This window comes from Phascolarctos cinereus, unplaced genomic scaffold, assembly GCF_003287225.1.
Source record: "Phascolarctos cinereus isolate Bilbo 61053 unplaced genomic scaffold, phaCin_HiC Scaffold_726;HRSCAF=1367, whole genome shotgun sequence".
In the NCBI taxonomy this organism is placed as follows: Eukaryota; Metazoa; Chordata; class Mammalia; order Diprotodontia; family Phascolarctidae; genus Phascolarctos; species Phascolarctos cinereus.
This window is the reverse complement of record NW_027556098.1, coordinates 176,715,507-176,740,886: the sequence shown is the minus strand read 5'-3', so window position 1 is coordinate 176,740,886 and position 25,380 is coordinate 176,715,507. Positions and strand designations below refer to the sequence as shown.

At 42.9% G+C, this 25,380-nt stretch overlaps 1 protein-coding gene across 6 annotated transcripts in view; it reads right to left on the bottom strand.

Moving 5' to 3' along the window:
• The window catches only part of GRIK4 (glutamate ionotropic receptor kainate type subunit 4), a 689,615-nt gene that overhangs the window by 200,634 nt on the left and 463,601 nt on the right, over window positions 1-25,380 (bottom strand). For all 6 annotated transcript variants that reach the window (XM_020984853.2, XM_078146898.1, XM_020984864.2 and 3 more), the window contains one exon: window positions 9,655-9,816. In XM_020984853.2, the coding sequence (XP_020840512.1) occupies window positions 9,655-9,816 (162 nt within the window). The remainder of the gene's footprint in view (window positions 1-9,654; window positions 9,817-25,380) is intronic.

Genomic DNA, 25,380 nt, shown 5'->3' with positions numbered 1-25,380 from the left:
CTTTCCTCAGCCACTTGGTTCTCCTCTCTAAGGCCCTATTTCCTTTCTAGGCTCCAGTTACTTTTCCTATTCCTTTCAGACTCACTGTTAAGAGATCCTTGAAAGACTTGGATTGGGCTCATAAGGACGAGGTAAGGGGATAAAGGCCGGACAGGGAGTTGTTCTTTCTATTTCCCTCTGAGGACTCAGAATCTACTTCTCAACGAATCCTCTCTGAACCTGATTCTCAGTCGTCTCTTTTATTTATCTTCCCTTTACCCAAACTCTCTTCCCTCACCCAATTTCACCTCTACTACAAGAAGAGTCTCTAATTTCTTTGCCTCATCAACTTTTCCTATCTACTTTCAAATCTCCATCCTGAAACATTCTTTTTGCTCTTCTAATTGCTTTCCCCCTCTGCTATTATTTACTAATTTAGCTCTGGAAAGCATTTGGGGCTACAGTCAGGATGAAAGCAACTCTGCTAAATCACATCATACTGTACATTTCTCAGTTCACAGTCTGTATGGCCTCTCTCTGTCTCTCTCTCTTTCTGTTTCTCTGTCTCTCTGTCCCTCCTCCTCTCCTCTAGTCCACTCTCTCTCCCTAGTCTATCCATTCCCCTTTTCTCTCTCCCCTCTTTTTCCATCTCTTTTTTGTTTTTCCTTCCTTCCTTCCTTCCTTCCTTCCTTCCTTCCTTCCTTCCTTCCTTCCTTCCTTCCTTCCTTCCTTTCCTTCCTTCTTTCTTTCTCCCTCCTTATCTCTCTGTTTTTCCCTCTTCTCTTGGGTTCTCTTCAAATTATGAAAATTTCCAGCTGGTTTAAACCTCATTTAAAATCATTTCTTCTCTCTTGTCACTGAAATATTAGTTGGCCCAGTTCTCAGATTTTTATATTTTCATTGCAGTTCTTCACTGTTATTTTCTTTTGATCTGTTTGTAAATTGTTTAGGGGCATGAGAGACACTGTATAAATTAAGATTTGTTGCTTGAGATTTGGGAGAAGCATTTGAGATGATGTCTTTTCCTGAAATAGCAACATAGTTGGGCCCCCAACCTTCCACCACCCATTTTCCAAGCCAACTGAGATGCCGGTATCCTCTTGGGGGTGGGTGAAGCTTTAACCTCAAACTGCTGTCAACTATAACTTTGCCCCCAAAGATAATACCAGGAGTGGAAGATCATTAAAATCCTGTGAAATAGACTTTACAATCTGGATTTTATTCAATGAAATAAACACTTAATTACAAACATCTGTTTTAGCTTAAATTCTAATTACTTAATCTAGCCATCTGTAATTTTAATGATTTTTCATGATTTTCTTTCTTTGCAACGTGATTAATGAGAATGACATGTGAACAAGTGGTTCTACTCCTCTAGTCAGTCACAGTCTCCCCTACCCCCACTATTTCCCTTTCAATGGAGAAGCATGAAGTTTTTGCCATTTGCCAGCAGCTGCCTGGCAGGTACAGCTGGTGGGTGGCATGATGCTCTGAGCCAAGTCGTTTCTGTTGTTTTGTTTCAGCTTGGCCACTAACTCTCCTGCCTCTCAAGAGATAGCTCCTCTGTTTGTATAGGGATCCACCTGCTACACTGTAAACTTGGTGCAATAGAGATCAGGGGAGAGGGAAAAAGGAAAAGATAAGAGAGAAAATTAGAGGGAGGGGGAAAGAATGAGAAAGAATTAATAAGGAGAAAGGAATGATGGAGGAAGAGAAAATAAGAAGAGAGGAGTAAGGGGAAGGAATATAAAATAAAAGGGAGATGGAGGGGGAGGAAGGAAAAAAGGAAAAGAAGAAAATAGGAGAGGGGTAAGAAAGAGAAGGAAAGAAGAAAAGGGAGAATGAAAGAGAGAAAGAAAAAAGAATGAAAGAAGAAAAGGAAAAGATGAGGGGAGGAGAAAAGAGAAAAGGAAAGATGGGGATATTGAAAGAGGAAGAAAAGGAGATAGAAGAGGAGGGGAGAAGCACAGAAGGGAGATGGGTGGGTAGGAGGGAGAACTCCTCCAAGCAAGGGGATGCTTTCTCTTCTGAAGACAGAGTAGAGGAAGGCAATTCAAGGTTGTTTCCCCACTGGGGCTGTGTTCCATCTTTCTTTGTGCTCTTTAGCAGCATGTCACATAAAAGGGCCAGGCTGTTTGCACGGGGAATTCCAGAACACAACAAGGCAGGTAGGGAGATGTGCTGCTCTTCAGTAAGGTCATTGCCATAGCAAGAGGCTCAGTGAGAGGCGGGTGGCTGTTGTCATTGTTGTTGCAGCTGTTTCATCTTCTCACTTTTCCCAAGGCAAGATATGTATTCACCCTCCCTCCTTCCCAAGAAGGGCTATAGTGAAGTGAAAGGACCCTTGGACCTGGGAAACAGGAGATCGAGATTCTAGCCCAGGCTCTGTCACTGACTCGCCTGTGAACTTGGAAATATGACTTAATCTCACTCAATGTCCTCAATTTAAAACAGGAGTAACTCACATCCTTTCTCATTTCATAAGGATTCTGTAGGAATAAAAGTTCCAAGGGAAAGCACACGGCCTGGGAGACAGGAGACTTGAATTCTGGTCTCGGTCCTACTACTAACTTGCAGTGTAACTTTGGGGAAATTCATTTTTAACTTCTCTGGCTTCAGTTTCCTCATTTGAGGTTGTAGTAGGGTCCTTTTCAACTGTGTGGCTCTAAATATAAGTATTCTGAATGAAATGACTTGGACATTTTTTGGTCTCATATCTAAAATACCCAACATTGTACATAGGAAATCAAACTATAAAACCTTCATAGCCTTTTAGGCAAAAGATATAATTAGCACTCATTCCATAGGCAAGAGAATCAAGAGAACTTATATGTAAAGCCAATGTGTTAATCAATGGCAGACCTTGAATTAGATGCCTGGCTCAGGTTCCCTTCCTTCCATGGAATGAGTAAGAAAAAAATCTCTATCAGTATTGAGACAGTCCTGAGATATCCTGGTGTCTTTGTATATTACAACCAATTCAACCCTTGGATCTGAGTTTAGATTACAGGATGATTATGCCACAATGTTTCAGACACCCTTTCTTAGCTCCTTTTGCATGCTTATGGCTGACGGGACATCCTCACATAAATAGCTCCTTTAAAAATGGTTAGCAGAGCTGCATTTCTAAGGCTGGGAGAAGACATAGCCCCCTATCCTTTTGCCTCTTCCATTCAGATGAAACTTGTTCTTCACCATTAGTGTGACCTTTGATTACCTGACCCACTCCATTCCCCCACTCCATCTCCACCTTTTGGCTCCAATTGCCTCCATGCCCAAGCTTGAAGCCACATTCTAGCACTTTATTATTTTACCAACCACCACTCTACAATTCTACCATCCCTCATCTACTGATCCTCATTCCTGCATGTGTTCTACCACAACCAGCACACCATAGGATCATAGATTTATAGGTAGAAGGGACCTAAGAAGTGATGTAGTCCGATCCACTGAGATGATAATGTCCATACTCACAGTCCCCAACCTCTGCAAAGGAGGGGGTACCTTCTAATATTGCTTCATTGGTGCCAAAACTTAGTCATTACAGTTTTGCAGCACTGAATTTGTTTGCTTTGCTGTTGTCCTGGTTTTGCTTATTTTACTATGCATTGGTTCATATACATCTTTCCATGTTTCCTTGTATTCACCATATTCATCGCTTCTCATAAATGAGATGATAATACATACAAAGCACTTTGGAAATCTTAAACAACTATACAGGATTATAGATCTAGAATTAAAAGAGAATCTGAGCCAACCCTCTCATTTTACATACAAGGAAACTGAGGTTTGGGGAGATTAAGTGACTTCCACAAGGCCATTAGGTAGTATTAGTATTGGTATGATTTCTTTGCTCCTGATCCCAGGCAGCTACTAAACATCACTGGAGGAAGTAATGAAATTGAGTTGATTTTGCCTGCTGTAAATTCATGCTGCATAACTACGGTGAGCTCTGATGGATGCTTAACATCCTTTCTCTTATTGACTCCCCATTCTTCCCCACAACAACTGTTCCAGACCTTTTCCTCTCTGTTCAGTGTCCCTACTGAACTCCCAGTCCTCAAAATTTATATCAAATGACTTAACCTTCTACTTCACTGAGAATATTGAGGTCAATTGAAAGGAGATCCTCACATCTTCTCCTCCTCCTTCCTTTAAATTATCACGGCAAAGTTACCTCGCTTCTCTCCAGTCACAGAGGAAGAGGCCTGTTAAAATGAGTCCCTCTTTCTAAGCCCATCACCCCACTCCCTTGGGTCCTTCTCTAGCGATCACACCCTCTCTCTCATGCTTCTCCAGCCTCTCCTTTACGTGTGGCTCCTTCCTGCTTCCCAACTGCCAGCGGCCCTCCATATGTCACCACCCCATGTCACAATACGCCCTCCAGCCAACCTGTACTATTCTCCATCATCACGCCCTCCAACATGCCAACACCATAATTTCCTCTTGTGCCTCAAAGGTGCTCCCTTACCCTTTTTACCTATTGAATTCCTCTCCCTCGTTTAAAGCCGAATTCAAACGCCACTACTCTCATGAAGCCTTCTCCCTAAGTGTAACAGAAATTTCTTTTATACATTTTTACGTGCTTTATTTTGGATTTCAATGATCTGCATTTGTGTCATGTCATATCCCTTTAATAGACTGCAAGCTCCATGAGGGAAAGAAAGTGTCTCTCTCCTGAGACCTAGCTGTTGTTGCTGTTGTTTGTTTTGTTCTTGAAGAGCACGATGACGTCATGGAGGTGATGCCATGACAAGCAAGGGAATTGGATTTAAGTGACAGAGGGTTAGTGCTCTTTGAAATTGAATTGAAATCTGTCTGCGCCCAAAGGAAGCCAGGATTATGCTTTCCACCTCAGCATCTTTGCTTACAACATTCTCCCTGCCATCAATGCCCTTTCCTATCTTCTCTGCTTATCAGAACATACTCACCCTTCAAGGTCCAGATCACATGACTGCCTCTCCACGATGCTTTCTTTGACTATTCCATCCCCGCAGCGGCCCAGGAGGGTCAGTCTTCCCTTCCCTGATGTCATTGAGCACTTACTTCTCTACTACTCCTTCAGCACCTAGTAGGGATTGCTTTGTGTTGTTATATGTGTGTCCTATAGAGTTGAGGAGGCCTAACTGAGTTGCCCAGCTGGAATTGGCCAGCTGGGTCTCCATTCAGGCATCTCCCACTACTGTGTGCTTAAAACCCAATTCACTCTGGATCTCACGGATTGGACAACAATAGGTCTCTGCCCAAGCACCACTTAATGGTTATTTTTTTTGGATCCCTCTAGGCTCAGAGTGAATGTAAATAGTAACTGTTTTTCTTTTGGCCAGCAACCCTGAGGGTCTTCCCCTCCCAGTTTGATTTTTTTTTTTATTAAAGGGGCCATCCTTTGACTCATTTCTTAAAGAGGCCTATTCACTGAATGGGTGTTGCCTCACTCAGAGTGAGAACCTCAAAAGACCTTAGCTTAAAAGGGCCAAGGTCTCCCATTGCATCCTGAGCCATCTCCAGTCATCCTGATGGATATCTGGCCACTGAACTCAGATGGCTGGAGGAGAAAGTGAGGCTGGTGACTTTGCACAGCCCTCCCTCATTCAAATCAAAGCTAATTGGAAGTCATGTCATCATCTCCCTGATATCATGGTCCTCTTCGAGAACAAAGGACAAACCACCACAACTTACAGAGTTATAGAGCAAAGGAATGTTATGTTTGCAAAGGATCTCAGTGACTATTTTGTCCAACCCTCTCATTTTACCTTCGCAACATGACCCTAAGTCCCTTAGGAACAGGGACTGGGTCTTATATGTCTTTTTATTTATACCCTATAACACTAAGCATAGTGTCCTTGTACATACCAGATATTCAACAACTCCTTTTGGTTGATTAGCAGATATGCAACCAGAACAGGTCTGATTAATCCCACAGGATTAGTAGGGACAAGTGTAGTGGTCATGGCCACTACATGGCCACCAGGAAATCACTGCAGGTGCAGACATGAAATAACTGAGTATTCCTAAATTGCCTATTTAAGGTCTAGAAAATGGGGAAAATGTGAACATTCAGTGAAAGGGCAGCTTGCATCATCTGGCCATAGATTTAGAGGTGGAAGGAACCTTAGAAGCTAGAGTCCAGCTGCTCCCTTTTAAAGAAGAGGAAACCTTCTGTGAGAAAGATTAAGTGACTTACTCAAGGTCATACAGCTTATAAGTGTCGGAACTGGCATTTGAATCCAGAACTTTATGACAACAGGTTTCCTTCTCTATCCATTGTGCCCTAGTCTAGAACCAAGGATCTGGAAAGATTTGGTAGATGTGTTTGCTGAGCCATATTTGAAAGATGGTAGGGAACAGAAAGGGTTCCTGCAGACCAGGAATAAGGCAAATGTTGTCCTGATTTCCCCCAAAAGGAAAAAAAAATAGTTTGCAAACTATAGACCAGTGAACTTAACTTTGATTCCTGCAAAAATTCAGGTACTCGTTACTAAAGAGATGGTTAGTGAACATCTTGAAAAGTAAACGGTGATCACAATTAAGTCAATGTCGCTTAATCAAGAACAGGTTATTCCAGACTAAACTGATTTCCTCTTTTGGCAGAATTACTAAATTTGTAAGTCAGGGTAATGAGGTTGATATAATTTACCAAGATTTTAGTTAAAGTATTTGAATAAAGCCTTTCATGCTATTCTTGCAGAAAAGATGGAAAGATGTGGGCTAACTAATGGTACAATTAAAAGAATTCAGAACTGGCTGAATGGCTCGGCTCAAAGAATAGTAAATAGTTTGGTGTCTTCTTGGCAGGAGGTCTACAGAAAAATGCTCTAGAGTGCTGGGCTGGACCCTGGGCTGCTTAACGTTGTCTACCTTGGATAAAGGCACAGAAATCATCTTTGCCGAGCTTTGTTTTTTTTTTTGTTTGTTTGTTTGTTTTGGTGACCCTGAGCTAGGGGGCCATTGGATGGTGCAAGACCCAAAGAGATCTTAACAGGCTAGAAGGTTGGAAGGTTGGGCTAAATCTGAATAATGTGGAATTCAATAGGGATGAATATAAAATCTTACACTTGGGCTTGAAAACTCATTCTCACAATTATAACAGCAGGTGGAAAGTATGCATTTGTCTGAAAAAAGAGATTCAGGGGTTTTGGTGTATGGCAAGCTCTTCACGGATCCACAGTGTGATATGGCAGTCCAAAAAACCTGATGCAAGCTTGGGCTGCATTAAGAGAGGGATGGCTTCCAGGAACAAGGAGGTGAGTATCTTCTTATGCTCTGCCCTGATCTGGACACATCTGGAACACTTTGTTATACTTTGGAGATGTTGTTTAGGAAAAATGTTAATAAACTGGACAGCATCAACAGGCCTGCCACCAGAATGGCCAAGGGCCTTGAGGCAATGACAGATAGCGATCCACTGAAAGAAATGGAGATGTTTAGCCCCCTTAGGGGGCACAGTGTTACTGACCTTCAGCATTTGAAGGGGAAGAAGAACTAGACTTGTTTAGTTTGGCCCCAGAAGGTAGAACCAAGATCAAAGATGGGAGTACTACAGAAGTAACTTTAAGCTTATGTTAGGAAAATAGTTGGAGCTTGGTGGCACAAAGGATAGAGCACCAAGCCTGGAGTCAGGAAGACTCCTCTTCCTGAGTTCAAATCTGGCTTCAGACACTTACTAGCTGTGTGACCCTGGGCAAGTCACTTAATCCTGTTTGCCTCAGTTTCCTCATCTGTAAAATGAGCTGCAGAAGGAAATGGCAAACCACTCCACTATCTTTGCCAAGAAAACCCCAAATGGGGTCACTAAGAGTGACAGCAAACCTGACACCTAGCTGCCCATTCTCTGTGTTATCTATTGCCTACTCCTCCCAAAGAAGATTCCACCACTTAGCCTGGTCACTGGTTCTGCTGACTCACTACTTTGTTTCCTGGACCCTTTCCCCCCTCTTCCTGTTCCTTTAGCCAATAACTAGGAAAGCCATCTCCTTTTAACAAAGAATGTCCTCTCCAGCGCATCCTCCTTAATTAAACTCCCTTAATCTCCCTTCTCACAAATACTCTGATAGAACCCAAACAAAGAACACTAACTGCAGAATACCAAATTCTACCTAACCCTGGGCCTGGCACAGTAGCATAGACCCAGAGGCAAACCCCAACCTCTATCCTGGGGGGGTGGAAGGGCTTGCCACTTGTGACACAGACATTGGGAGAGGAAGACATGAAAGAGGGAAAACATGCACTTACAGGTGAATGGCCACCAAGGAATAGGTCTGTAGGATGTCAGGGATAAGGGCATTTAAAGGAAGAGGGAAAGTGCATAGGAAGGCACAGGTGTAAGTAGGTCTTGATATAATGGAAAGTCAGGCGACCTGGATTCTAGGCATAGCTCTACCACTAACTAGCTTGTGTGACCTTGGGAAAGACATTCCCCTTTTCTGTTCTTCACTTTGCTCATCTATAAAATTCAGGAGTTGTACTATATGGTCTCTAAGTTCCCTTCCAGATCCAATCTTCTAATATTCCAAGCTAGGGTATGAGAATGCAAAGTGATCTCTAAACTTCTCATGCAATCATCTGGTCCTGAGCTCTAGGCAGGGGAGTGCTAGTAAGTGTTTAACAACCTGTTTTTCTGGGGGCAGAAATGTATGCAGGACACTCTTCTGTATCTAATATGCATTATTAACATTTTCACTGTCACTTTCTTAAGGCTGGGCAATCAACGAAACAATAAATCAATCGTTGATTTGTAGCATCTGCTGGATTTCCAAGGTGTAAATGCTCACACTGAAAATTTAACAATCAGAAAGCTAGTTCAAGCTGGCTCCAGCACACCCTTGGCTTTAGGGGACTTCTGAGTATTTCTGAATGACAGGATAAAAGTCCCAAATAGAGACGCTAATCCCTCATCAATTCTACCCTCACAGCTGTCTCCTTGTCTGTTCCTACTGTTCTCTAGCCCCAGGTTCCCAAATTATCTTTCCATGGCATACTCATAGATGCCTCTATTTTTAGGATTAGGAGTGGAAAGATGGGTAGAGATGGAGGATGGAATTCCTAAGTCACTAACAATGCTAATGTAGACAGGGAAGAGAACCAGGCAGAGAGCTTTAGACTATATAATATTTGATTCATAGCCAGCCGAAGTGGGTTCCAGTTTGAGCTCTGCTACTTAACTAAGGCAAAGTCATGTGGCCTCTTCGAGCCTCAGTTCTCCCATCTGTAAAATAGAGATGATAACGTCTCCACTAGCTACTTTACTGGGCAGCTGTGAGGAAAATAGCTTGTAAACTGTAAAATTCTCCATAAATGAGAGCTAGGGATAGTCTCCTGGGGCCAGGAACAATGGAAGCTTGAAGGTCTTAGAGCTCTGGGGACCAGTTTGAGCAGCTCAGACAACTTATTCCTTAGGCATGTGTCAAAATAGGCTCTGATTTTGAAAGGTTGATGGAAGGAACAAGACGATGAGTGTTGGGATGGGCCCTAAAGCCCTTGGATATAAGCAGCCTTAGTAACTGAGTGGAAACAAGTGGAATTGGAGCTGTGAGGAAACCCCAGCTTTCTGGGACACCAGGGAAGTCACCATGATTCAGAAGTGGATGGCCATAAAGATGCTCTTTGATTGGGCTGTCTAGCAAGGGGTAGGGTGTACAAATGGTCCACTGGGGACTTGAAGGCCATGGTACTTACTGCAGGCCCAGTGAAGGGCGCGTGGTCACAATTCTCCTGCCATGACTGGTTGAGGCTCTGTACAAACTCTTGGAAGAAAGCATGGGATTGGTTGAAAATAGAAAATCCCAGGATGTTGACCCGGTCATCCAGAAGGCTGTCCATTCGCTGGAGAGAGAACTCCTGGAATGCACAGGCAATTAGAAAGAGAAAGCAGAGTTAGGGGGTAAAGGAAACACAAGGGTGAACTTTCCCAGGGGACATTTGAAGACCTATGTAGGGGGACTGCACAATAGTAGAACAGGTGCATCCTTGCAACTCCCCACCATCCTCAAATCCGCAGTGACTTCTTTTCTCAGTCTCCAACCCCTAGTCTGGGTTTACAGGGTTAAGGTGTTGTTAGTGAGGTTCATTTCTAGGTGAGGCTGGTAGCTTTCTACAGAGAAGAGTATCGTGGCCAGCCTATTCAGACACTTGGTCACAAAGCGGGAACAGACACAAAAGCACAACTCTTTAAGAAACTGCTCAAAAGACATGGCAATTCAATTCAACAAGCTTTTATTAAGTGCCTACTGTATGCTATGCTAGGTGTTAGTAACATAACAGTCCCTGCCCTCAAGGGGCTTACATTCTACTAGTGGGATACAACATATACATATGTAAGTGTGTGTGTGTAGGCTAAATACAAAGTAATAAGGGGAAAGTGATGTTTTAACCACGGGGAGAATCTGTTGATACATCTTGGTACTTAAGCTGAACTATGCTGGCAGCTTGACTTTCCAAGGGGCAGAGGTGCAAAGGAGCAGTGTTCCAGGGAGAGAGCAAAGGCTTGGAGGCAGGAAATGGATGTATGGGGAGCATTAAGTAGGCCAATTTGGCTGGTACATAAAGCATGTGAAGGAAAGGACATGCCATCTGCCTGAAAAGATAGCCTGGAGTCTGATCATCAAGGGTATTAAATGCCAAACAGAAGAGTTTGTATTTTAGCCTCTAGGCAACAGGGAGCCACTGAAGCTTCTTGAGTAGGGGAGATCTGTGGTCACATCTATGGTTTAGGAATATAAATTCTGCAAGTTGTGTGGAAGATGGATTGGAGAGGTGTCAGCAGCACCACCTGTAAAAGACAGCATATTGACCCTAAGTGCCTAATATACAGCTCTGTATCCCCTGGATTAGATTTAGAGCCGGAAGAAATCTTAGAAATTAAGAATTAAAGTCAGTTGTGTAACCATGGGCCATCCCATGATCATTTTGGTACACCCTTCCAATTTTACAACAGAGGAAACTGAGGCAAAGAGTGGTTAATTGACTTGTTTAGGGTCACACAGATAATAGGTCACAATGTCAGAGGGACCGAGGGATTGACAAACCAGTGGGTCAGTGTCTTAGTCTCCTCTTGCTAGGCAGAGCCATCATTTTTCTCCAGACCTACTTTTTCTCCTTTTCCCCACCTCCTCCTGGCCTTTCTGGCATCCTTGGTTGGAAGAGCAGCCTCCTTTGAGCAACCCAGGTTGCCAATCAGCAGCGCCCCCTCTACTCACTCCCCACTACTTCCTGGAACCATGCCTCATTTAGAATTCTCCAGGTGGAATCACAAGATTCCTCTAGAACTGTGGGTCCCAGACACAAATGAGTCTGGCTGAGGATTACCTGTGTCTTGAAGCCAGCCACATTCCCATTAGAGGAGCATGGACAGAGCTGTCTGAGAATGTATTGATTTCATATGGCTGACATTATCCTCCTGTCTCTCCAGCAGGGCAGCCACTTATACTCTGTGGGCTGTCATTGGGCACGATGGGGGCAGATGGCTAATGAGACAAGGCACATCTGCAGAGGGGGAGGGGTTGGGGGGGAGCAATGCCAGCTCTGCCTGTTGGGTAATTACAGAGGCTGATTGACAATGGTTTATGTGGTTGGGGTGGAAAATGCTTTCTCCCCCTGGGGTTGGATTCCTTCAACGTAAAGAAAGACTTTCTCACAATTAGAGCTGTCCAAAAGTGGAAGAAGCTGCTGGGGTAGGACATTTCTCATGATTGGAAGCCTGGAGAAGAGATTAGAGGTAGCCAGGTGGATCAAATATTTGACTTGGCATTAACAAGGCTTGAATTCAAATTCTTCCTTAAGCATTTACTAGCTTGATAAGTCACCATGAGTTTTCCCATTTGCAACACGGAGACAATAATAGAACCTGCCTTACAAGGATCTTCTGAAGACCAAATAAGACTTTTGTCTACAAAACACTTTTCATTCCTTAAAGTGCTATATAAATGCTAGCTATTATTATTATGACTACTTGTTTTTGCTGCTCTATGAGGAGGATGTCTAGCTAGTTGTCCAGGTCTCCAGCTTTGTTTGTAGCTTTTTAGCTCAATTTCCAGCTTTCAAACTATATTTCTAGCTAATTAAGTCGGCAGTGCGTCATCCCAAGTCACTCTTCCCTTTCCCCACTGTCCCTCCATCATTTTTACCTTGCCAGTCCCCAGCCCTGGATAAACTTGGCTGCTGGTTCCAACTGTGCTTAATACCATACTGTCAGGCATTAGAGGACAAAACAACAGAATGGTGATTTAATCTGCTACAGATTCATGACATTTAATTTCAGCTGGTTGTCCTCCCTTCTTGGTAATCCTTTAATTCATTGTTTATCCACTCCCTAACTGAGCTCCCCTGGGCAACTGTTCAAACCTTGCCAGAAGCAGTGTGGTACAGTGGGAAAATCTATGGCTCCATATCAGGTCCATGGAGGACCTGAGTTCAAATCTCATTTTTGACCTTTACTAGATGTGTGATCATAGACAAGTAAGTTCATGTCTCTGGGCCTCAGTTTCCTCATCTGTAAAAAGAGCGAACTGGAGGTTCCTTCCTATTTTAGAGTTATGATTCTATGATAAGCCCATCCCTGCCCTCTGTCTTGATTTCAGCATATGACCTCACCTACTTTACTGAAACTGAGGCCAGTTCATTAGCTTCTCTCATCCGTACTTCAAAGGTTCACTATATTTTCATCTGTTCTCTCTTCCATCTGTTCCCTTGATCTCATCGACTCCTTTGGGCCTTTATTCCATCAATCATCCCTTCTCTCTTCTGTATCTTTAGTTGTTCCCCCTCCAATGGTTCCTTCCCTAATGCCTACAGAACAGTCAGGTGTCCCTTAAAGAAGCCCCATCCTTATTTCCCTCTGTCACCTCCTTGCTTACTATCCCATATCATTCTTTTCACTGCCAAGCTTCTGGAAAAATTATTCTACCCTACCCTTCCCCTCCTCTTCCTCACCCTTTATTCATTCATGAAACAGAATTACTTAAGTTACCACTATGTACAACAGGTCTCACCACATTGGAAAATGGCTTCCAACTTCACACTCTACTGAAATGACTCCCTCAAAGTTCAACAAGAAATTCTCCCCCCTCCCCCCACTCCAAAGGACTCTATTTAGTTCTCATCTTCCTTGACCTATATGAAGCCTCTGACACTGCGAACTTCTATTTCTTTGGGGTATTCTCTCCTTTCTGTGAGGCAAACTATTAAAATTGCACTCTCCTGGTTCTTCTTCTACCACCATAACCACTACTCCACTGTCTTCCTTACTGACTCTCCTTTTCCTCATCTTTCCCCTGCAATGTGTGTGACTCTCAAGGCTTTGTCACTGACCCACTTATTTTCCTTCTCTATATACTTTCCCCCTTGGTGACCCCATCTCTACCCTCCTCTACAGCTTTTATATCATGATAATATGATTTCTTGTCTCTCTCTCTCTCTCTCTCTCTAGCCCCGACAGAGACTAGAACTCTCCAAACTCTAGATCAGGGGTGGAGAACCTACAGCCTCGAGGTCACATATGGCCCTCAAGCCCAGCCCTTTGAATCCAAACCTCACAGAACAAGTTCCCTTAATGAAAGGATTTGTTCTGTAAAACTTGGACTCAGTCAAAAGGCCTCACCCCAGGACCTGGAACACCACATGTGGCCTTGAGGCCCAAGGTTCCCCACCTCTGGTCTAGATTGTCATTTCTAATTGCTCACTGTATATCTCCACCTACTTGCCCCTTCCCCAGCACCTCCTACTCAACCTGTCTAAAATCAAACTTAGCATCTTTCTCCCCTCCTGCATTCCCTCAAACCCCAACCTGCTTTTTCTTCTGAATTAGGCTCATTTGTTATTGTTGTTCAGTTGTTTCAGTTGTGTCTCACTCTTTGGCATTTTCTTGGCAAAGATACTGCAGTGGTTTGCCATGTCCTTCTCCAGCTTTAAAAATGAAGAAACTGAGGCAAACAGTTAAGTGACTTGCCCAGGGTCACATAGCTAGTAAGTGCCTGAGACTAATTTGAACTCAGGTTTTCCTGACTCCAGAACTGGTATTCTATCAACTGTGTCATCTAGCCGTCCCTGGGTTAGGCTTATAGATGACTGAAAATCAAAGAAATTTAGAGATTGCCCAATCCAATCTCTTTTTTTTTTTAATAAGGAAACAAGGTTCAAAGAAAATTTCCTTTTCTTTCCTCATTCAATTTGCAATAATACATGGAGTCTGGGGGCAGGAATGAGTAAACATCTTACTTAAATTAGTAGTTTATCTGGTTAGCCTTTACAACATAGCTTGAATAAGTGTTTTAACAGGTAAGGCTTGAAAGAATCCTAGTACTAGAAGAACTGGAAGGGACCTTGGAGAATCCAGCCTCTTCACTTTACAGATGAAGAAGGCTTATCAAGATTAAGTGACATTCGGGGCAGCTAGGTGGCACAGTGAATAGAGGACCGGCCCTGGAGTCAGGGGCACTTGAGGTCAAATCCAGCCTCAGACCAAACACTTGACACTTACTAGCTGCGTGACCCTGGGCAAGTCACTTAACCCCAACTGCCTAAAAAAAAAAGAGAGAGAGATTAAGAGACATTGCCTGGGTCATGTCTGTAGTCTCAGGAATAATGGGATACTAGGAGAATGGGATCTAAGCCTAAAGTCTTGCTGAACAGTTTGAAAAAGATGTCAGTAGGAACTGGGGATGAGAGATGGGGGCTTATAGATAGGTTTGCTTGAGACTCCTAACATCCAATAACTTTTTTTTTAAAGTTCAACATTAATTTTATTACCCACAGCACTTGGAATGTACTTTCTTCTTTTTTAAAAATTTACTTATTTTTAGTTTTCAACAATCACTTCCACAAGCTTTTGGTTTTGTTTTGTTTTTGGTGAGGCAATTGGGGTTACGTGATTTGCACAGGGTCACACAGCTAGTACATGTCGTGTCAAGTGTCTGAGGTCAAATTTGAACTCAGATCCTCCTGACTCCAAAGCCAGAGCTCTATCCACTGTGCCACCTAGCTTCCCCATCCATAAGCTTTTGAGTTTTAAATTTTCTCCTTCTCCCTCCCCACCTCCCTCCCCAAGACTGCATTCAATCTGATATAGGCTCTACCTACCATCCAATAACTTCTAAAAGGCTAAAGATCAAACAGATGTGAATATTAGCTTAGTCATTACTAGTTGCATGACTTTAATCAAAGTCATTTAAACTCTCTGGGTCTCAGGGGTTTTTTTTGTTTGTTTTGTATTTTGGCAATGGGGGTTAAGTGACTTGCCCACCAGGGTCACACAGCTAGTAAGTGTTATGTGTCTGAGGCTGCATTTGAACTCAGGTCCTCCTGACTCCAGGGCTGGTGTTCTATCCACTGTGCCACCTAGCTGCCCCTGGGCCTCAGTTTTTTCAGCTATAAAATGAAGGGGTCACATTTGATGACCTTTAGGAAGGATTTCTAGTCTTAAGTGCTAAATTACTTTGGGGATCTGAAATTATAATAGGCCAAATTGCCAGAATTCAAACCCAGTTTTTCCCAAATTTAATGCACTTTCCACTACACCACACTATCTCTTGATTCCACAACCTCCTTTAAGAACTCTTTCCTCTATTTAACCACCCTGACATTTGGGAAATCCTTCCTTATAGCTGACCTTTGTTTCTTCTGCTCCTGCATATGCCTATTTGCTCAGGGGAAAGCTAGCTATTAGTCTCTGAACTATACGCATCTGTGCCACCATTGAGAATTCTCTGTGCATTTGGTGGGGGAAATAGGTCATCAATAAAAAAAAAAAAGGCTGAGGCATCCTACCCACAGTGAAGTTTCTGGCATTTGACCTCAGACATCCAGGAGCAGCTGCAGGTCACAAGTTCTAAGCAAACATATATATATATAAAACCCATACATCTCTTCCCCAGTTCCCACACAACTACTGTCCAATCTCTCCTGTGCCTCAGCAGGCAGGCATGGAGGTCAACCAAGAAGGTGTGAACTAATGTGAGTTGTTGATTCTGTTCTTAAATATCTCCTTTCTGGGGATTCCCCAGCCTCCACAAGGGCTAATGACCAGAACAGTCAGGGCTGGCCGTGCACACAAGCAGAGTAAATGACTCTCAGTGACTGGTGGCTGCACTAGTATTAGGAAAGCATCTCCCTTCTCTTTCCAAACCCTCTCTAAGCATGCAGCACTTCTTGCCTATAACATTTATTTGGTATGTAGCCATGGGATTAAATGTCATATGCTGGCAAAACAAAATCTCCTTGAGGGCAGAAACTGTCACACTTTCATCGTTATCCCTAGTGCCTAGCACAGTGCCTGGCATATACTCCATACTTAAACGCTTATTGATCAATTTCTTCTTCTCTTTGGTTATTCAACTTTTTGCATGTGCTATACTTTACCTCCCGAACTAAACTGTAACATCCTGGAAAGACAGAGATCATACGTCATACCACCTATCACCTTCTATGCCTAACACAGTGCCTTTCATATGGTAGATGATCACTAAATATTTGTTGTTTGGCAGATTGAATGATAATTGTCAGTTTTGCAGTACTTCCTAGTTATCACAGTGAATATCAAAGGATTTAGAACTGGAAGGTACTGACAGAGCATCTAGCTATTTTATAGATGATGAGATAGAGGCCATGAGATGGGAAGCAACTTGTTCAAGGGCATAAAGATAGTTTAACCAAGAATGAAGAAGAGTCAAGATTCAGACCCAGATCTTCTGATGTCAAATCCAGTGTTCTTTCCACTACACACACTGAAGTGCCCATTGCTGTACATAGATCAGAAGATCAGGATGTAGCTAGATCAATCATTAAACATCCTTTGAAAGTTGCTTTTTGGAATAAACCTGTACCATCATCTTGTTTTTTTGTCACTTGCCTCCTTCTCTTAAAAGCAGAGCGCAAGGCAGGAGGGAGGAAGGAAAAAGGGAGAAAATCTATCTAATTGAGCTTTTTGGTTAATTGGGTTCTGGTTAATTGATAATATCCTGTACAGTGCTAAGAACTGTTGTACTTTACTTTCTCTTCTTGTTTCTCCTTGTTTTGGAACACTGAAGCATCCTACCTCACCCCTCCCAATACTTTTGGGATCCCAAACAAAAAAAAAACAGTCCTGCCAATATTCTGGATGCTTTTCTGCCTCCGCCTCTACACAGAGGAAAAACAACTTAAGATTGAAGTCAGATCACTAGAAATAAATAAAATAAGTAAATAAATAAAAGGGAAAGTTATCCCAAAATGAAGAGTGAGTTACATGGGAGCTCAAGGGAATGCTTCATTTGTAATAGGATGAAAACAATCTGGTAAGAGCAGTATGGGAGCTAAGGGGGAAGGAATTTCACTTGTTTGAAGTGGTGTAATGTCTCAGACTGCCTAAAGCCTGTGACATTTCCAGTTATCTATTTTACAAACAGAAATTCATTTCTGATCAGGACATTGAGGCATCTCCCATGGATCAACATGCTGTTCGTCAGTCAGGGGCAAAAGTAGGGATTAGTTAATTCAAGGGGGAAAGAGAAAGGAACAAGCATTTACATAGTTCCTACTATGTGACAAGCACTGTGCTAAATGCTTTAAAAATATTACCTCATTTGATCCTCACAACAAGCCTATGAGGTAGGTGCTGTTATTATCTCTTTTATAGTTGATGAAACTAAGACAGAGCTTGTTACTGCCCATGGTCCCAGAACTAGTAAATGTCTGAAGCTGAAGTCTTTTTGACTCCAGGCCCAGTGGTCTATCTGCTAAGCCACATACCTGTCTCTAACTCAAAGAAAGTGGGCAATGATTGCAAAGAATCACTATCACAAATGGATTGTTTCCATTCTGGGGCTAAGAACAGGTAGAAACACAAGGCTTTGGTATGGGGATACTATGGTTTGGAGGACCAAGGATCCTAGTCAAGGACAAAAACAAAAGCAAAAATCCTGTGTGAAAGGAAAAATGATCTGCCTTCTATACACTCTCTGAGGAGTAGGAGTAGGAGAGGGTATTGTCCTAAGGAGAAGAGACACACATGGCGTAGGACTGAGATGTCTCACTGTCAATAAAGAGTGAAGTCAGTTATGTTCAGCACCACGGTCAGTAAAACCAACTGAGTGACATATAAATGTTAGCCATTATTATTATTATTATAAGCTATTAGATGCCACCTTCTACTTCCTGAATCACTTCCTGTTCTATCTTACACCCCTAGTTGTTACTACTTCCTCCCTCTTCTAAAGGTCTTATATTTACTTCTCTACATATTTGGTGTATCCTTCCAGTAAAACTTTGAGAGCAGGGACTGTTTTCTTTTTGCCTTCGTATTCTTAACATCTAGTACTTTGTACATAGTAGGTACTTCATAAATGTTTGTCAAGTTAAATTTTTGAGGATGCTTGAAATTTGTAAGGCCTTAACCCATAAGAATGAAGAGACACATTTGGGCTACTCTGAGAGTGAAGGGGCAAATGTTTTGGGGGGTAAGAACTTTCCTGGCTCCTCTCTAATTCAAAACTAACAACAATAATAATAGCAATAACATATATATTTTTACTGGACCTGTAATTAATTGGTAGAGGGAACTCTTAGGTGAGGAAACCCCATCAACCAATGCAGATCAGCACTTTCTCTGCAATTCATATTCTTAGAGACTTGCCTAGAGCATGGAATGGTTAAGTGACTTGCACAGATTCATACAGCCAGTATCTGTCAGAGATGATACTTGAACCCAGGTCTTCCTGGCTCTGAGGCCAGCCCAGCTTGCTCTCCATTACACCTCCACTGCTCATGATATACATGTCCACAGACATACATGTCAGAGGCATGTGGCATGTGGCCCTGGTGCTAGGAACACCTATGTTCAAGTCTCACCTCTGACACATGCTGGCAGCATGACTCTGGGCAAATTAGTTAACCAACCCTACAGTGTTCCAAGCAATTTGAGGTAAATTGCAGAGGTACCAAGCCTCAAGATCTAGGGAGCTTCCTTATACCAGTGAAATCACAGGTCCATTCTCTATCACTACATCTATCATGTCTTCATTATTACCATGTTTTCCTTACAACGACCCAGTGAAGCACAAGTATTATTATCTCCATTTTAGAGATGAGGAAACTGAGGCTTAGACAGGTTAAGTCATTTTATCATGATCATGGAGCTAGTGTCTAGTCACAGCGCCTCCAACGACACAGTACTTGGCACATAGTAAGTGCTTAATAAATGTATGTTCACTGGCTAGAACTATAATCCTGGTCTCCTCATTTCATGCCCAATGCCTTTTCCATTATGCTCAGGCTCCTGGCTCCCTTAGCTATCACATCTTAGCTATTTCTTATTTATTTTTTCTTTGATACTTATGAACCAAGACATTGATAGCTCCTCCACAGATCCAACCTCTCACTCTTTTTTTCCTCCTCTCTGCTAAGCAACAGAGATGAACCTTGAAGTTACTAGGGATCTAGCATCCTCTAGGCACTTCCTAACTCCTTCCTATCCCCCTCTCTGGAGTCTTGGTAATGCCAGTCCCTGCTTCTATTTATCTGCACCAAAGCCTGTGCTCTCTGCGGGCTGGGAGGTTGCTTTTTGTGAAATAGCTCTTTGAAGAAAGAAGCAGCTAGGAGACTAATTCATACCTGTCAGCGAATTCTATTTAATAGGAGATTCAGCCTTAAACCCCCCAGCTCCTAGCTCTCCTGGCCTCCGCCTCCTGCTTATTTCCCATTCGTTTATCCCCATGACCTGAGTCAGCTCATCCATCCCTCCCAGGAGTGCTGTCCTTCCTGGGTATTTCTTTCCCAACAGGACTCCACGTATAAGTTTGTGACTAAGCCATTCAAAGACAGATGTGCCCAGCTGTATGCCACCTACTGGATCAATGGGGTGAAAAACAAAGGGTGGGAGGATTTAAGTACTTGTTACTTGAGCCAGGGAGGCAGAAGTCTCTCCTTAGCTCTCTCTCTCTCCTCCATAATACCCCACTGCTGTGATGATTCTTCATGCTGTACTCAACATCTAGAATAGTATTTTGTACTCTCAGGACTTTCAATGAGTCCCTAGTGAATAAGGAAATGGCACAGCAGGAAGACTGGCCTACTTGTCATAGTACATGTAGCTAGCAGATGTCCTGGGATCACTCTCTAGTCAGGCAGAAACATGGACTTTTTGAGGTTGGCTTCCTCTCTCAGGTGTTAGTGTTTCATCTCTAACCTCTCACACTCCCCTTCCTACCCACCAAGCTTTAGCTGTGTCTTTATCACGTTTAAAGAGGTTTGTTGTTGTTTAGTAATATCACGCTGTGTCTGATTCTTCATGACCCCATTTGGGGTTTTCTTGGCAAAGATACAGAAGTAGTTTGCCATTTCCTTCTCCAACTCATTTTGCAGATGAGGAAACTGAGGCAAACAGGGTTAAGTGACTTGCCCAGCGTCACACAGCTAGTAGGTGCCTGAGTTCAGATTTGAATTCAGGACTTCCTGACTGCAGGTGCAGCGTTCTATCCACTGAGCCCTCACACCACGACTATAGCCCCCCACCCACTCGGGTCTGCTTTTTCTAAGCCAGAAGTATCTCCTTCTCAATACTGCCATGCTATCTATCAGCTAATAACACTGGGCAGTAGGAGGAAAGTGATTTCAAGTGACAAGAGAACAAACCTGCGGGAAGCTCCTGCCACTTGGCTCCATCCCCAGGGGTTCTTAGAATCTTCCATTAATCTCTCTCCCCTCTGGGTTTTCTCTTCTGTCTGGTACATCAAACAAAATGCTCCCAGAGATGCAATGAGGTACTTTTTTCTCCATTGCTAGACCCAGGGTCTGGTAGCTTCCTGGCCAATTTGTGGAAGGACGTGAGATAACCTGAATCCCAGAATTGCCATGACTTGTTCAGATGACACAGATAATACATAGTGAAGTTAGGTGTAGAACTCAGGATCAGAGGATTCTGAACACACAGATTGTTTCATCTAGCCCCTGCATTTTATAGAATTAATAGCCAAAAACTATGTGCAAGGCATTGAACTTCACAATGGAGATATGAAGATGAAAAACAATCCAGTCATTACAGTCCTTGCCTTCAAATAGCTTAATGTTTATGAGGCAGGATCTACTAGGAGCAATATGTGTGCAGATGGTATAAGGTAAAGAGGCAAATGAAGTCTCCCCCAAAGTGAAACAACTTGTCCAAAGTCATCTAGTGAATAAGTGGCAAAACTCAGGTTCACTGTCATTAAATCCAGATCTTTTCCTCGATGACAGAATTTTCTAATACAGCAGTCCTAAAAGGGCTACAGGCTGCCTTATGCAAAGATGAATTCCTTATTACTGAAGGTCTTCAAGTGGAAGTTGGACAGCCACTTGTGGAAGGTCTTGTCCGGGGACTCTTGCACTAGGCAGGAAGTGGGGTTCAATGACCTCTCAAATCCCTTCAAAATCTGAGATTCAATAGTTTGAAGTCAGATTCCCATGTTCTGAAACATACTTTGCATCCTGGGGTTTTCAGGTCCTGATATCTTTTGCCAAGACACTGGCCAAAGGTCATGACTTCTCCCTACTGAAGGGTGAAATATACTTTGATGGATCTGTAACCTCACCTATCAGTGATGAATATCATAGCCCATCTAGACCTTCTCATCCTAAGCAATTCTTGTCCATGTCCTGTAAATCCTGCACTGGGGTTCAGCCAACACACTGAGCCTGTCTTACAGGTCTCAAGGTCTAGCCACCCAGAGTGAAATAAAACCTTGTGACTTCCACGTGAGGAATCAAACCTGTGAGTTATGATGGTGGCTTTTGCCACTGAGCTTTAAATGTGAGCTGTTGGCACCTCGGGCACAGGGCTGGGGGAAGCCTCCATTGGTGATTAATTGAGCTGCTGATGCCTTTGACATTCTGAGTGGAGTCTGACTACAGCTGGGTTCTGGATGCTGGATTGCTTAATAATAACAGCACTTTCTTCTCCTAATGGTCCTTGTAATACAAAAGCATTTAGAGTGTAATAATAATAATAATAAGATTTGCAATAATGTGTTTTGTTCTCACTCTCCCTGTGCTTTCCAAACATTTGTTAAATCCCAGGCATTCTTCTCCACAGGGCCAGATTACCCCAAAGACAGACGTCATCCTGGTGCCTGCAGGTGTCCTAGATGCCTTCACTTCACTTTCCCTCACCCCATGCCCTCCTTCAAGTACTAGCAGTAGTGTGTCATCAGCTACCAACAGATATACCTTACATCAGATGCAGAGTGCATGCATGCCAAGTCCCCCAGGTCTCAACTAAGTGGTGCAGCAGATAGAGCAATGGGCCGCAAGTCAGGATTATTCAGCCTCAGACACCAGCTGTGTAACCCTAGACAAATCACGTAACTGCTGTCTGCCTCAGTTTCCTCACCTGTAAAATGGGAATAATAATAGCCCCTACAGGGTTGTTGTAAGGATCAAACAAGACAATATTTGGAAAGTGGATTCTTAATAATTGCTTATTTTCATCCTCTTTCCTTCAACTATATATGTGTGTGTGTGTGTGTGTGTGTGTGTGTGTGTGTGTACATATGAAAAAAATATATATACAAATATGCATATATACTTTCCTATTTCCCAGGCTAATTCGGTCCAATTGAACATAATCAGTCCTTATTCCCGGTGGAATTTAAACTTGAAGGCAAGAATTATTTTCTTTTTTGTTTTTTGTTCTTTGTATCCACAGTACCTGGAACATAGTAGGGCCTAATAAATGCTTTTTGATTAAACACCTATTGTGTGTAAGACACTTTTCTAGACACTGTGGATATCAAGACAAAATAAATGAAATAGTTCCTTCCCTTAAAGACCTTACATTCTGCATGGAATATGGACTTAAACAGATGGGAAGAGGGTTAGAAGCCCCCTCTAATCATGGAGGCTGGTGTGAAGAAAGGCTGAGGAGGAGAGAACAAGGGCTAGGAGCAGCAACTAGTCCAGTTTTGTTACAGTCAAGTTCCTGAAAGGCACTATTACGAAATATGGATGGAAAGGTAATCTGGAGCCACAAAAGAAAGACTTCGAATGCCATGCTAGGCCCTTTGCTTTTTCTCCCGATCCTTTCTAATGCCCACTTCCCAGTTCATCAGCCCCTGCATGAGGGAGAAGGAGGCTGGAGTAGCTTTAGCAAACAGTATGATGGGAGAGGAAGCATGTGATCATGGAAAGAGCATCGGATTTGGAATCAAGGGATTTGAGTCTGACTCAGTGCTGCTATTTGCTAGCTGTGTTTCTATGAGCACTACTATGGGTAGTGCTCAACCACTTGGAGCTTGTTTCCACATCTATAAAATAGGACTAAAAACACTTGCACTACCGACAGAATTGTCTCAAGAAGAGCACTTTTTAAAAATATGAAGTGCTATGGGAATTGTTAGTAATTCAGGGATAAATTAAACTCCTAGAGGGCAGTTAGTGTTTTTTTTCTTTGTATCTCTTATAGTAGGCATTTAATAAATGCTGACTGAATGAACTAGATTGAATTGGAAGGTATCCAGGCTATTGGTCAAAATGATAGAGAATATGAGCAGTTTTATTTGTCCAAGATCTCCTAAACCTCGATAATTGAAAATCACCGATAGCACTGGACAGAAAGGGAGGCGATGTTTATATACCACTGAACAAATGAGGCTCCTGGTCTTTGACAAGTTAGTAACAAGTGAAAGCAGAGTCCTGCCCACACCCCAGATTCTACCAAAGCCTCATTAATCCAGAGCCCAAGCAGACAGAAAGGAATATTTCCATCATGTTTCTACCAGTTTTGAACTGCAGTATTCCTCAGAGGAGAGAATTATCAATTTGACTTATCTCATCTGAACCTTCCCTGCCCAGACACAAGAAAATGCATACATTGTCTCCTTTGTGTATATGTGAGTGTGGCAAGTACCAGGACTGGGTTTCAAATTATAGTGAATGGATGATAGGTGAAGACATCTTCAACTTGGTTCTGGGTTCCATTGGGATTTATCTTCATCGTCATGTTGTTTATCAAACACCAATCAAAAGAGTGCCTGGTAATTGGTTCTCTCTCAATGCAGAGAGAAAAGCTTTCCTCTGCCTCTTTCTGGCTTTTGGCATCCACTATTGAATGCCTCTATGTTCAGTGTCTGCTGACGTCCCTGGTAATATTCATCCTGGCTCCCCTTTCCTATCCTACTCTCCCTCCCTTCAACTTATTGTATGAGGAGTTTCTTGTCTCACCTTTAATAACTAGATTACCATCTCTACACTCTGTCCTCCCCCATCCTCTAGGCAGGATTGGAAGCCTTTCCTCACTCCAACTTAGGAGAGAAACTTTTCCAATTTGTTGAATTCCTCAACAGGCCTCTGAGAATGCAAAGCCCATGACATAACTGCCTGCTTCGCCTTACACAGATTAGAGTAATGAATGTCTCACTTATTGGTTTCTCAGATATTCTGATTAATTGGTCCCAGAGGTGCCCCAGTACTGCTGTGGATGGACAGCAAGTTCCTTGCCATGCTTAGGCCCTGGATTTAGAGCCTGTTAGACTGGGTTTGAATACTAACCCTACTACTTAGAATCTGCCTGACCTAGGATAAATCATCTCATTTTTCTGAGCATCAGTTAGCTCATCTATAAATGAGACTAGACACAATGATTACTAGTAGATAGCATACAGTACTGGGCCTAGAATCAGGAAGACCTGAGTTCAAATATGAACTCACTCCCTTACTAGCTATGTGAGACCCTAAGCAAGTCACTTAACCTTTGTTTGCTTTAATTCACTGGAGAAGGAAATGGCAAACCATTCCAGTCTCTTTGCCAAGAAAAACCCATGGACAGAATGGTCCATGTGATCACAAAGAATCAGACATGACTACAACACAGTCTCATCCTGTCCCAGAAACTATGCATGACCCCAAGGTTAAGGGTGCCCTGGGAGGTCTTCTGCACAGTCACTTGATCTGTGAAGGGTGAATACCATGATAGGGTGTTTATAGCCCCAAGTCAAAGATCTTTGCCTCTCAGCCCTTCTGCCCCGCTATGCCCAATGGCTTCTAATTTGGAAAATCCAGTCAGTAAGTCAGTCAGGCAGTCAGTCACTTAACATTATGACTACATAAGACCCCAACCCACCAAGAAGAGGGGTGGAGAAGAGGGGAGAGATAGAAAAAAGTATCAGAGGAAGAGAAGAGAAGAGGTGGCTGCCCTCAGGCAGCTCTCAACAGGCTGTGAGGTCTTCTGAATGTTGGTGACAGAGATGGTCAGTGAGCAGAAAATGAGTTCTGCTGGCTCCGAGCTTCTTGGTGTTCATACTGCAGTTAATTTGCCTCTTTGCCTTTCATCTGACCTGTCTGTCTTCCTCCAGTTTCTTTTATTGGCTGTTACTCTATAGCTACTATTCACCCTCTTTATTAAGTCAGCTTTTTCTCTAGATGCTGAGGTTGGGACTAGCTGGCCAGCCTAGGCTGAATCTGCTT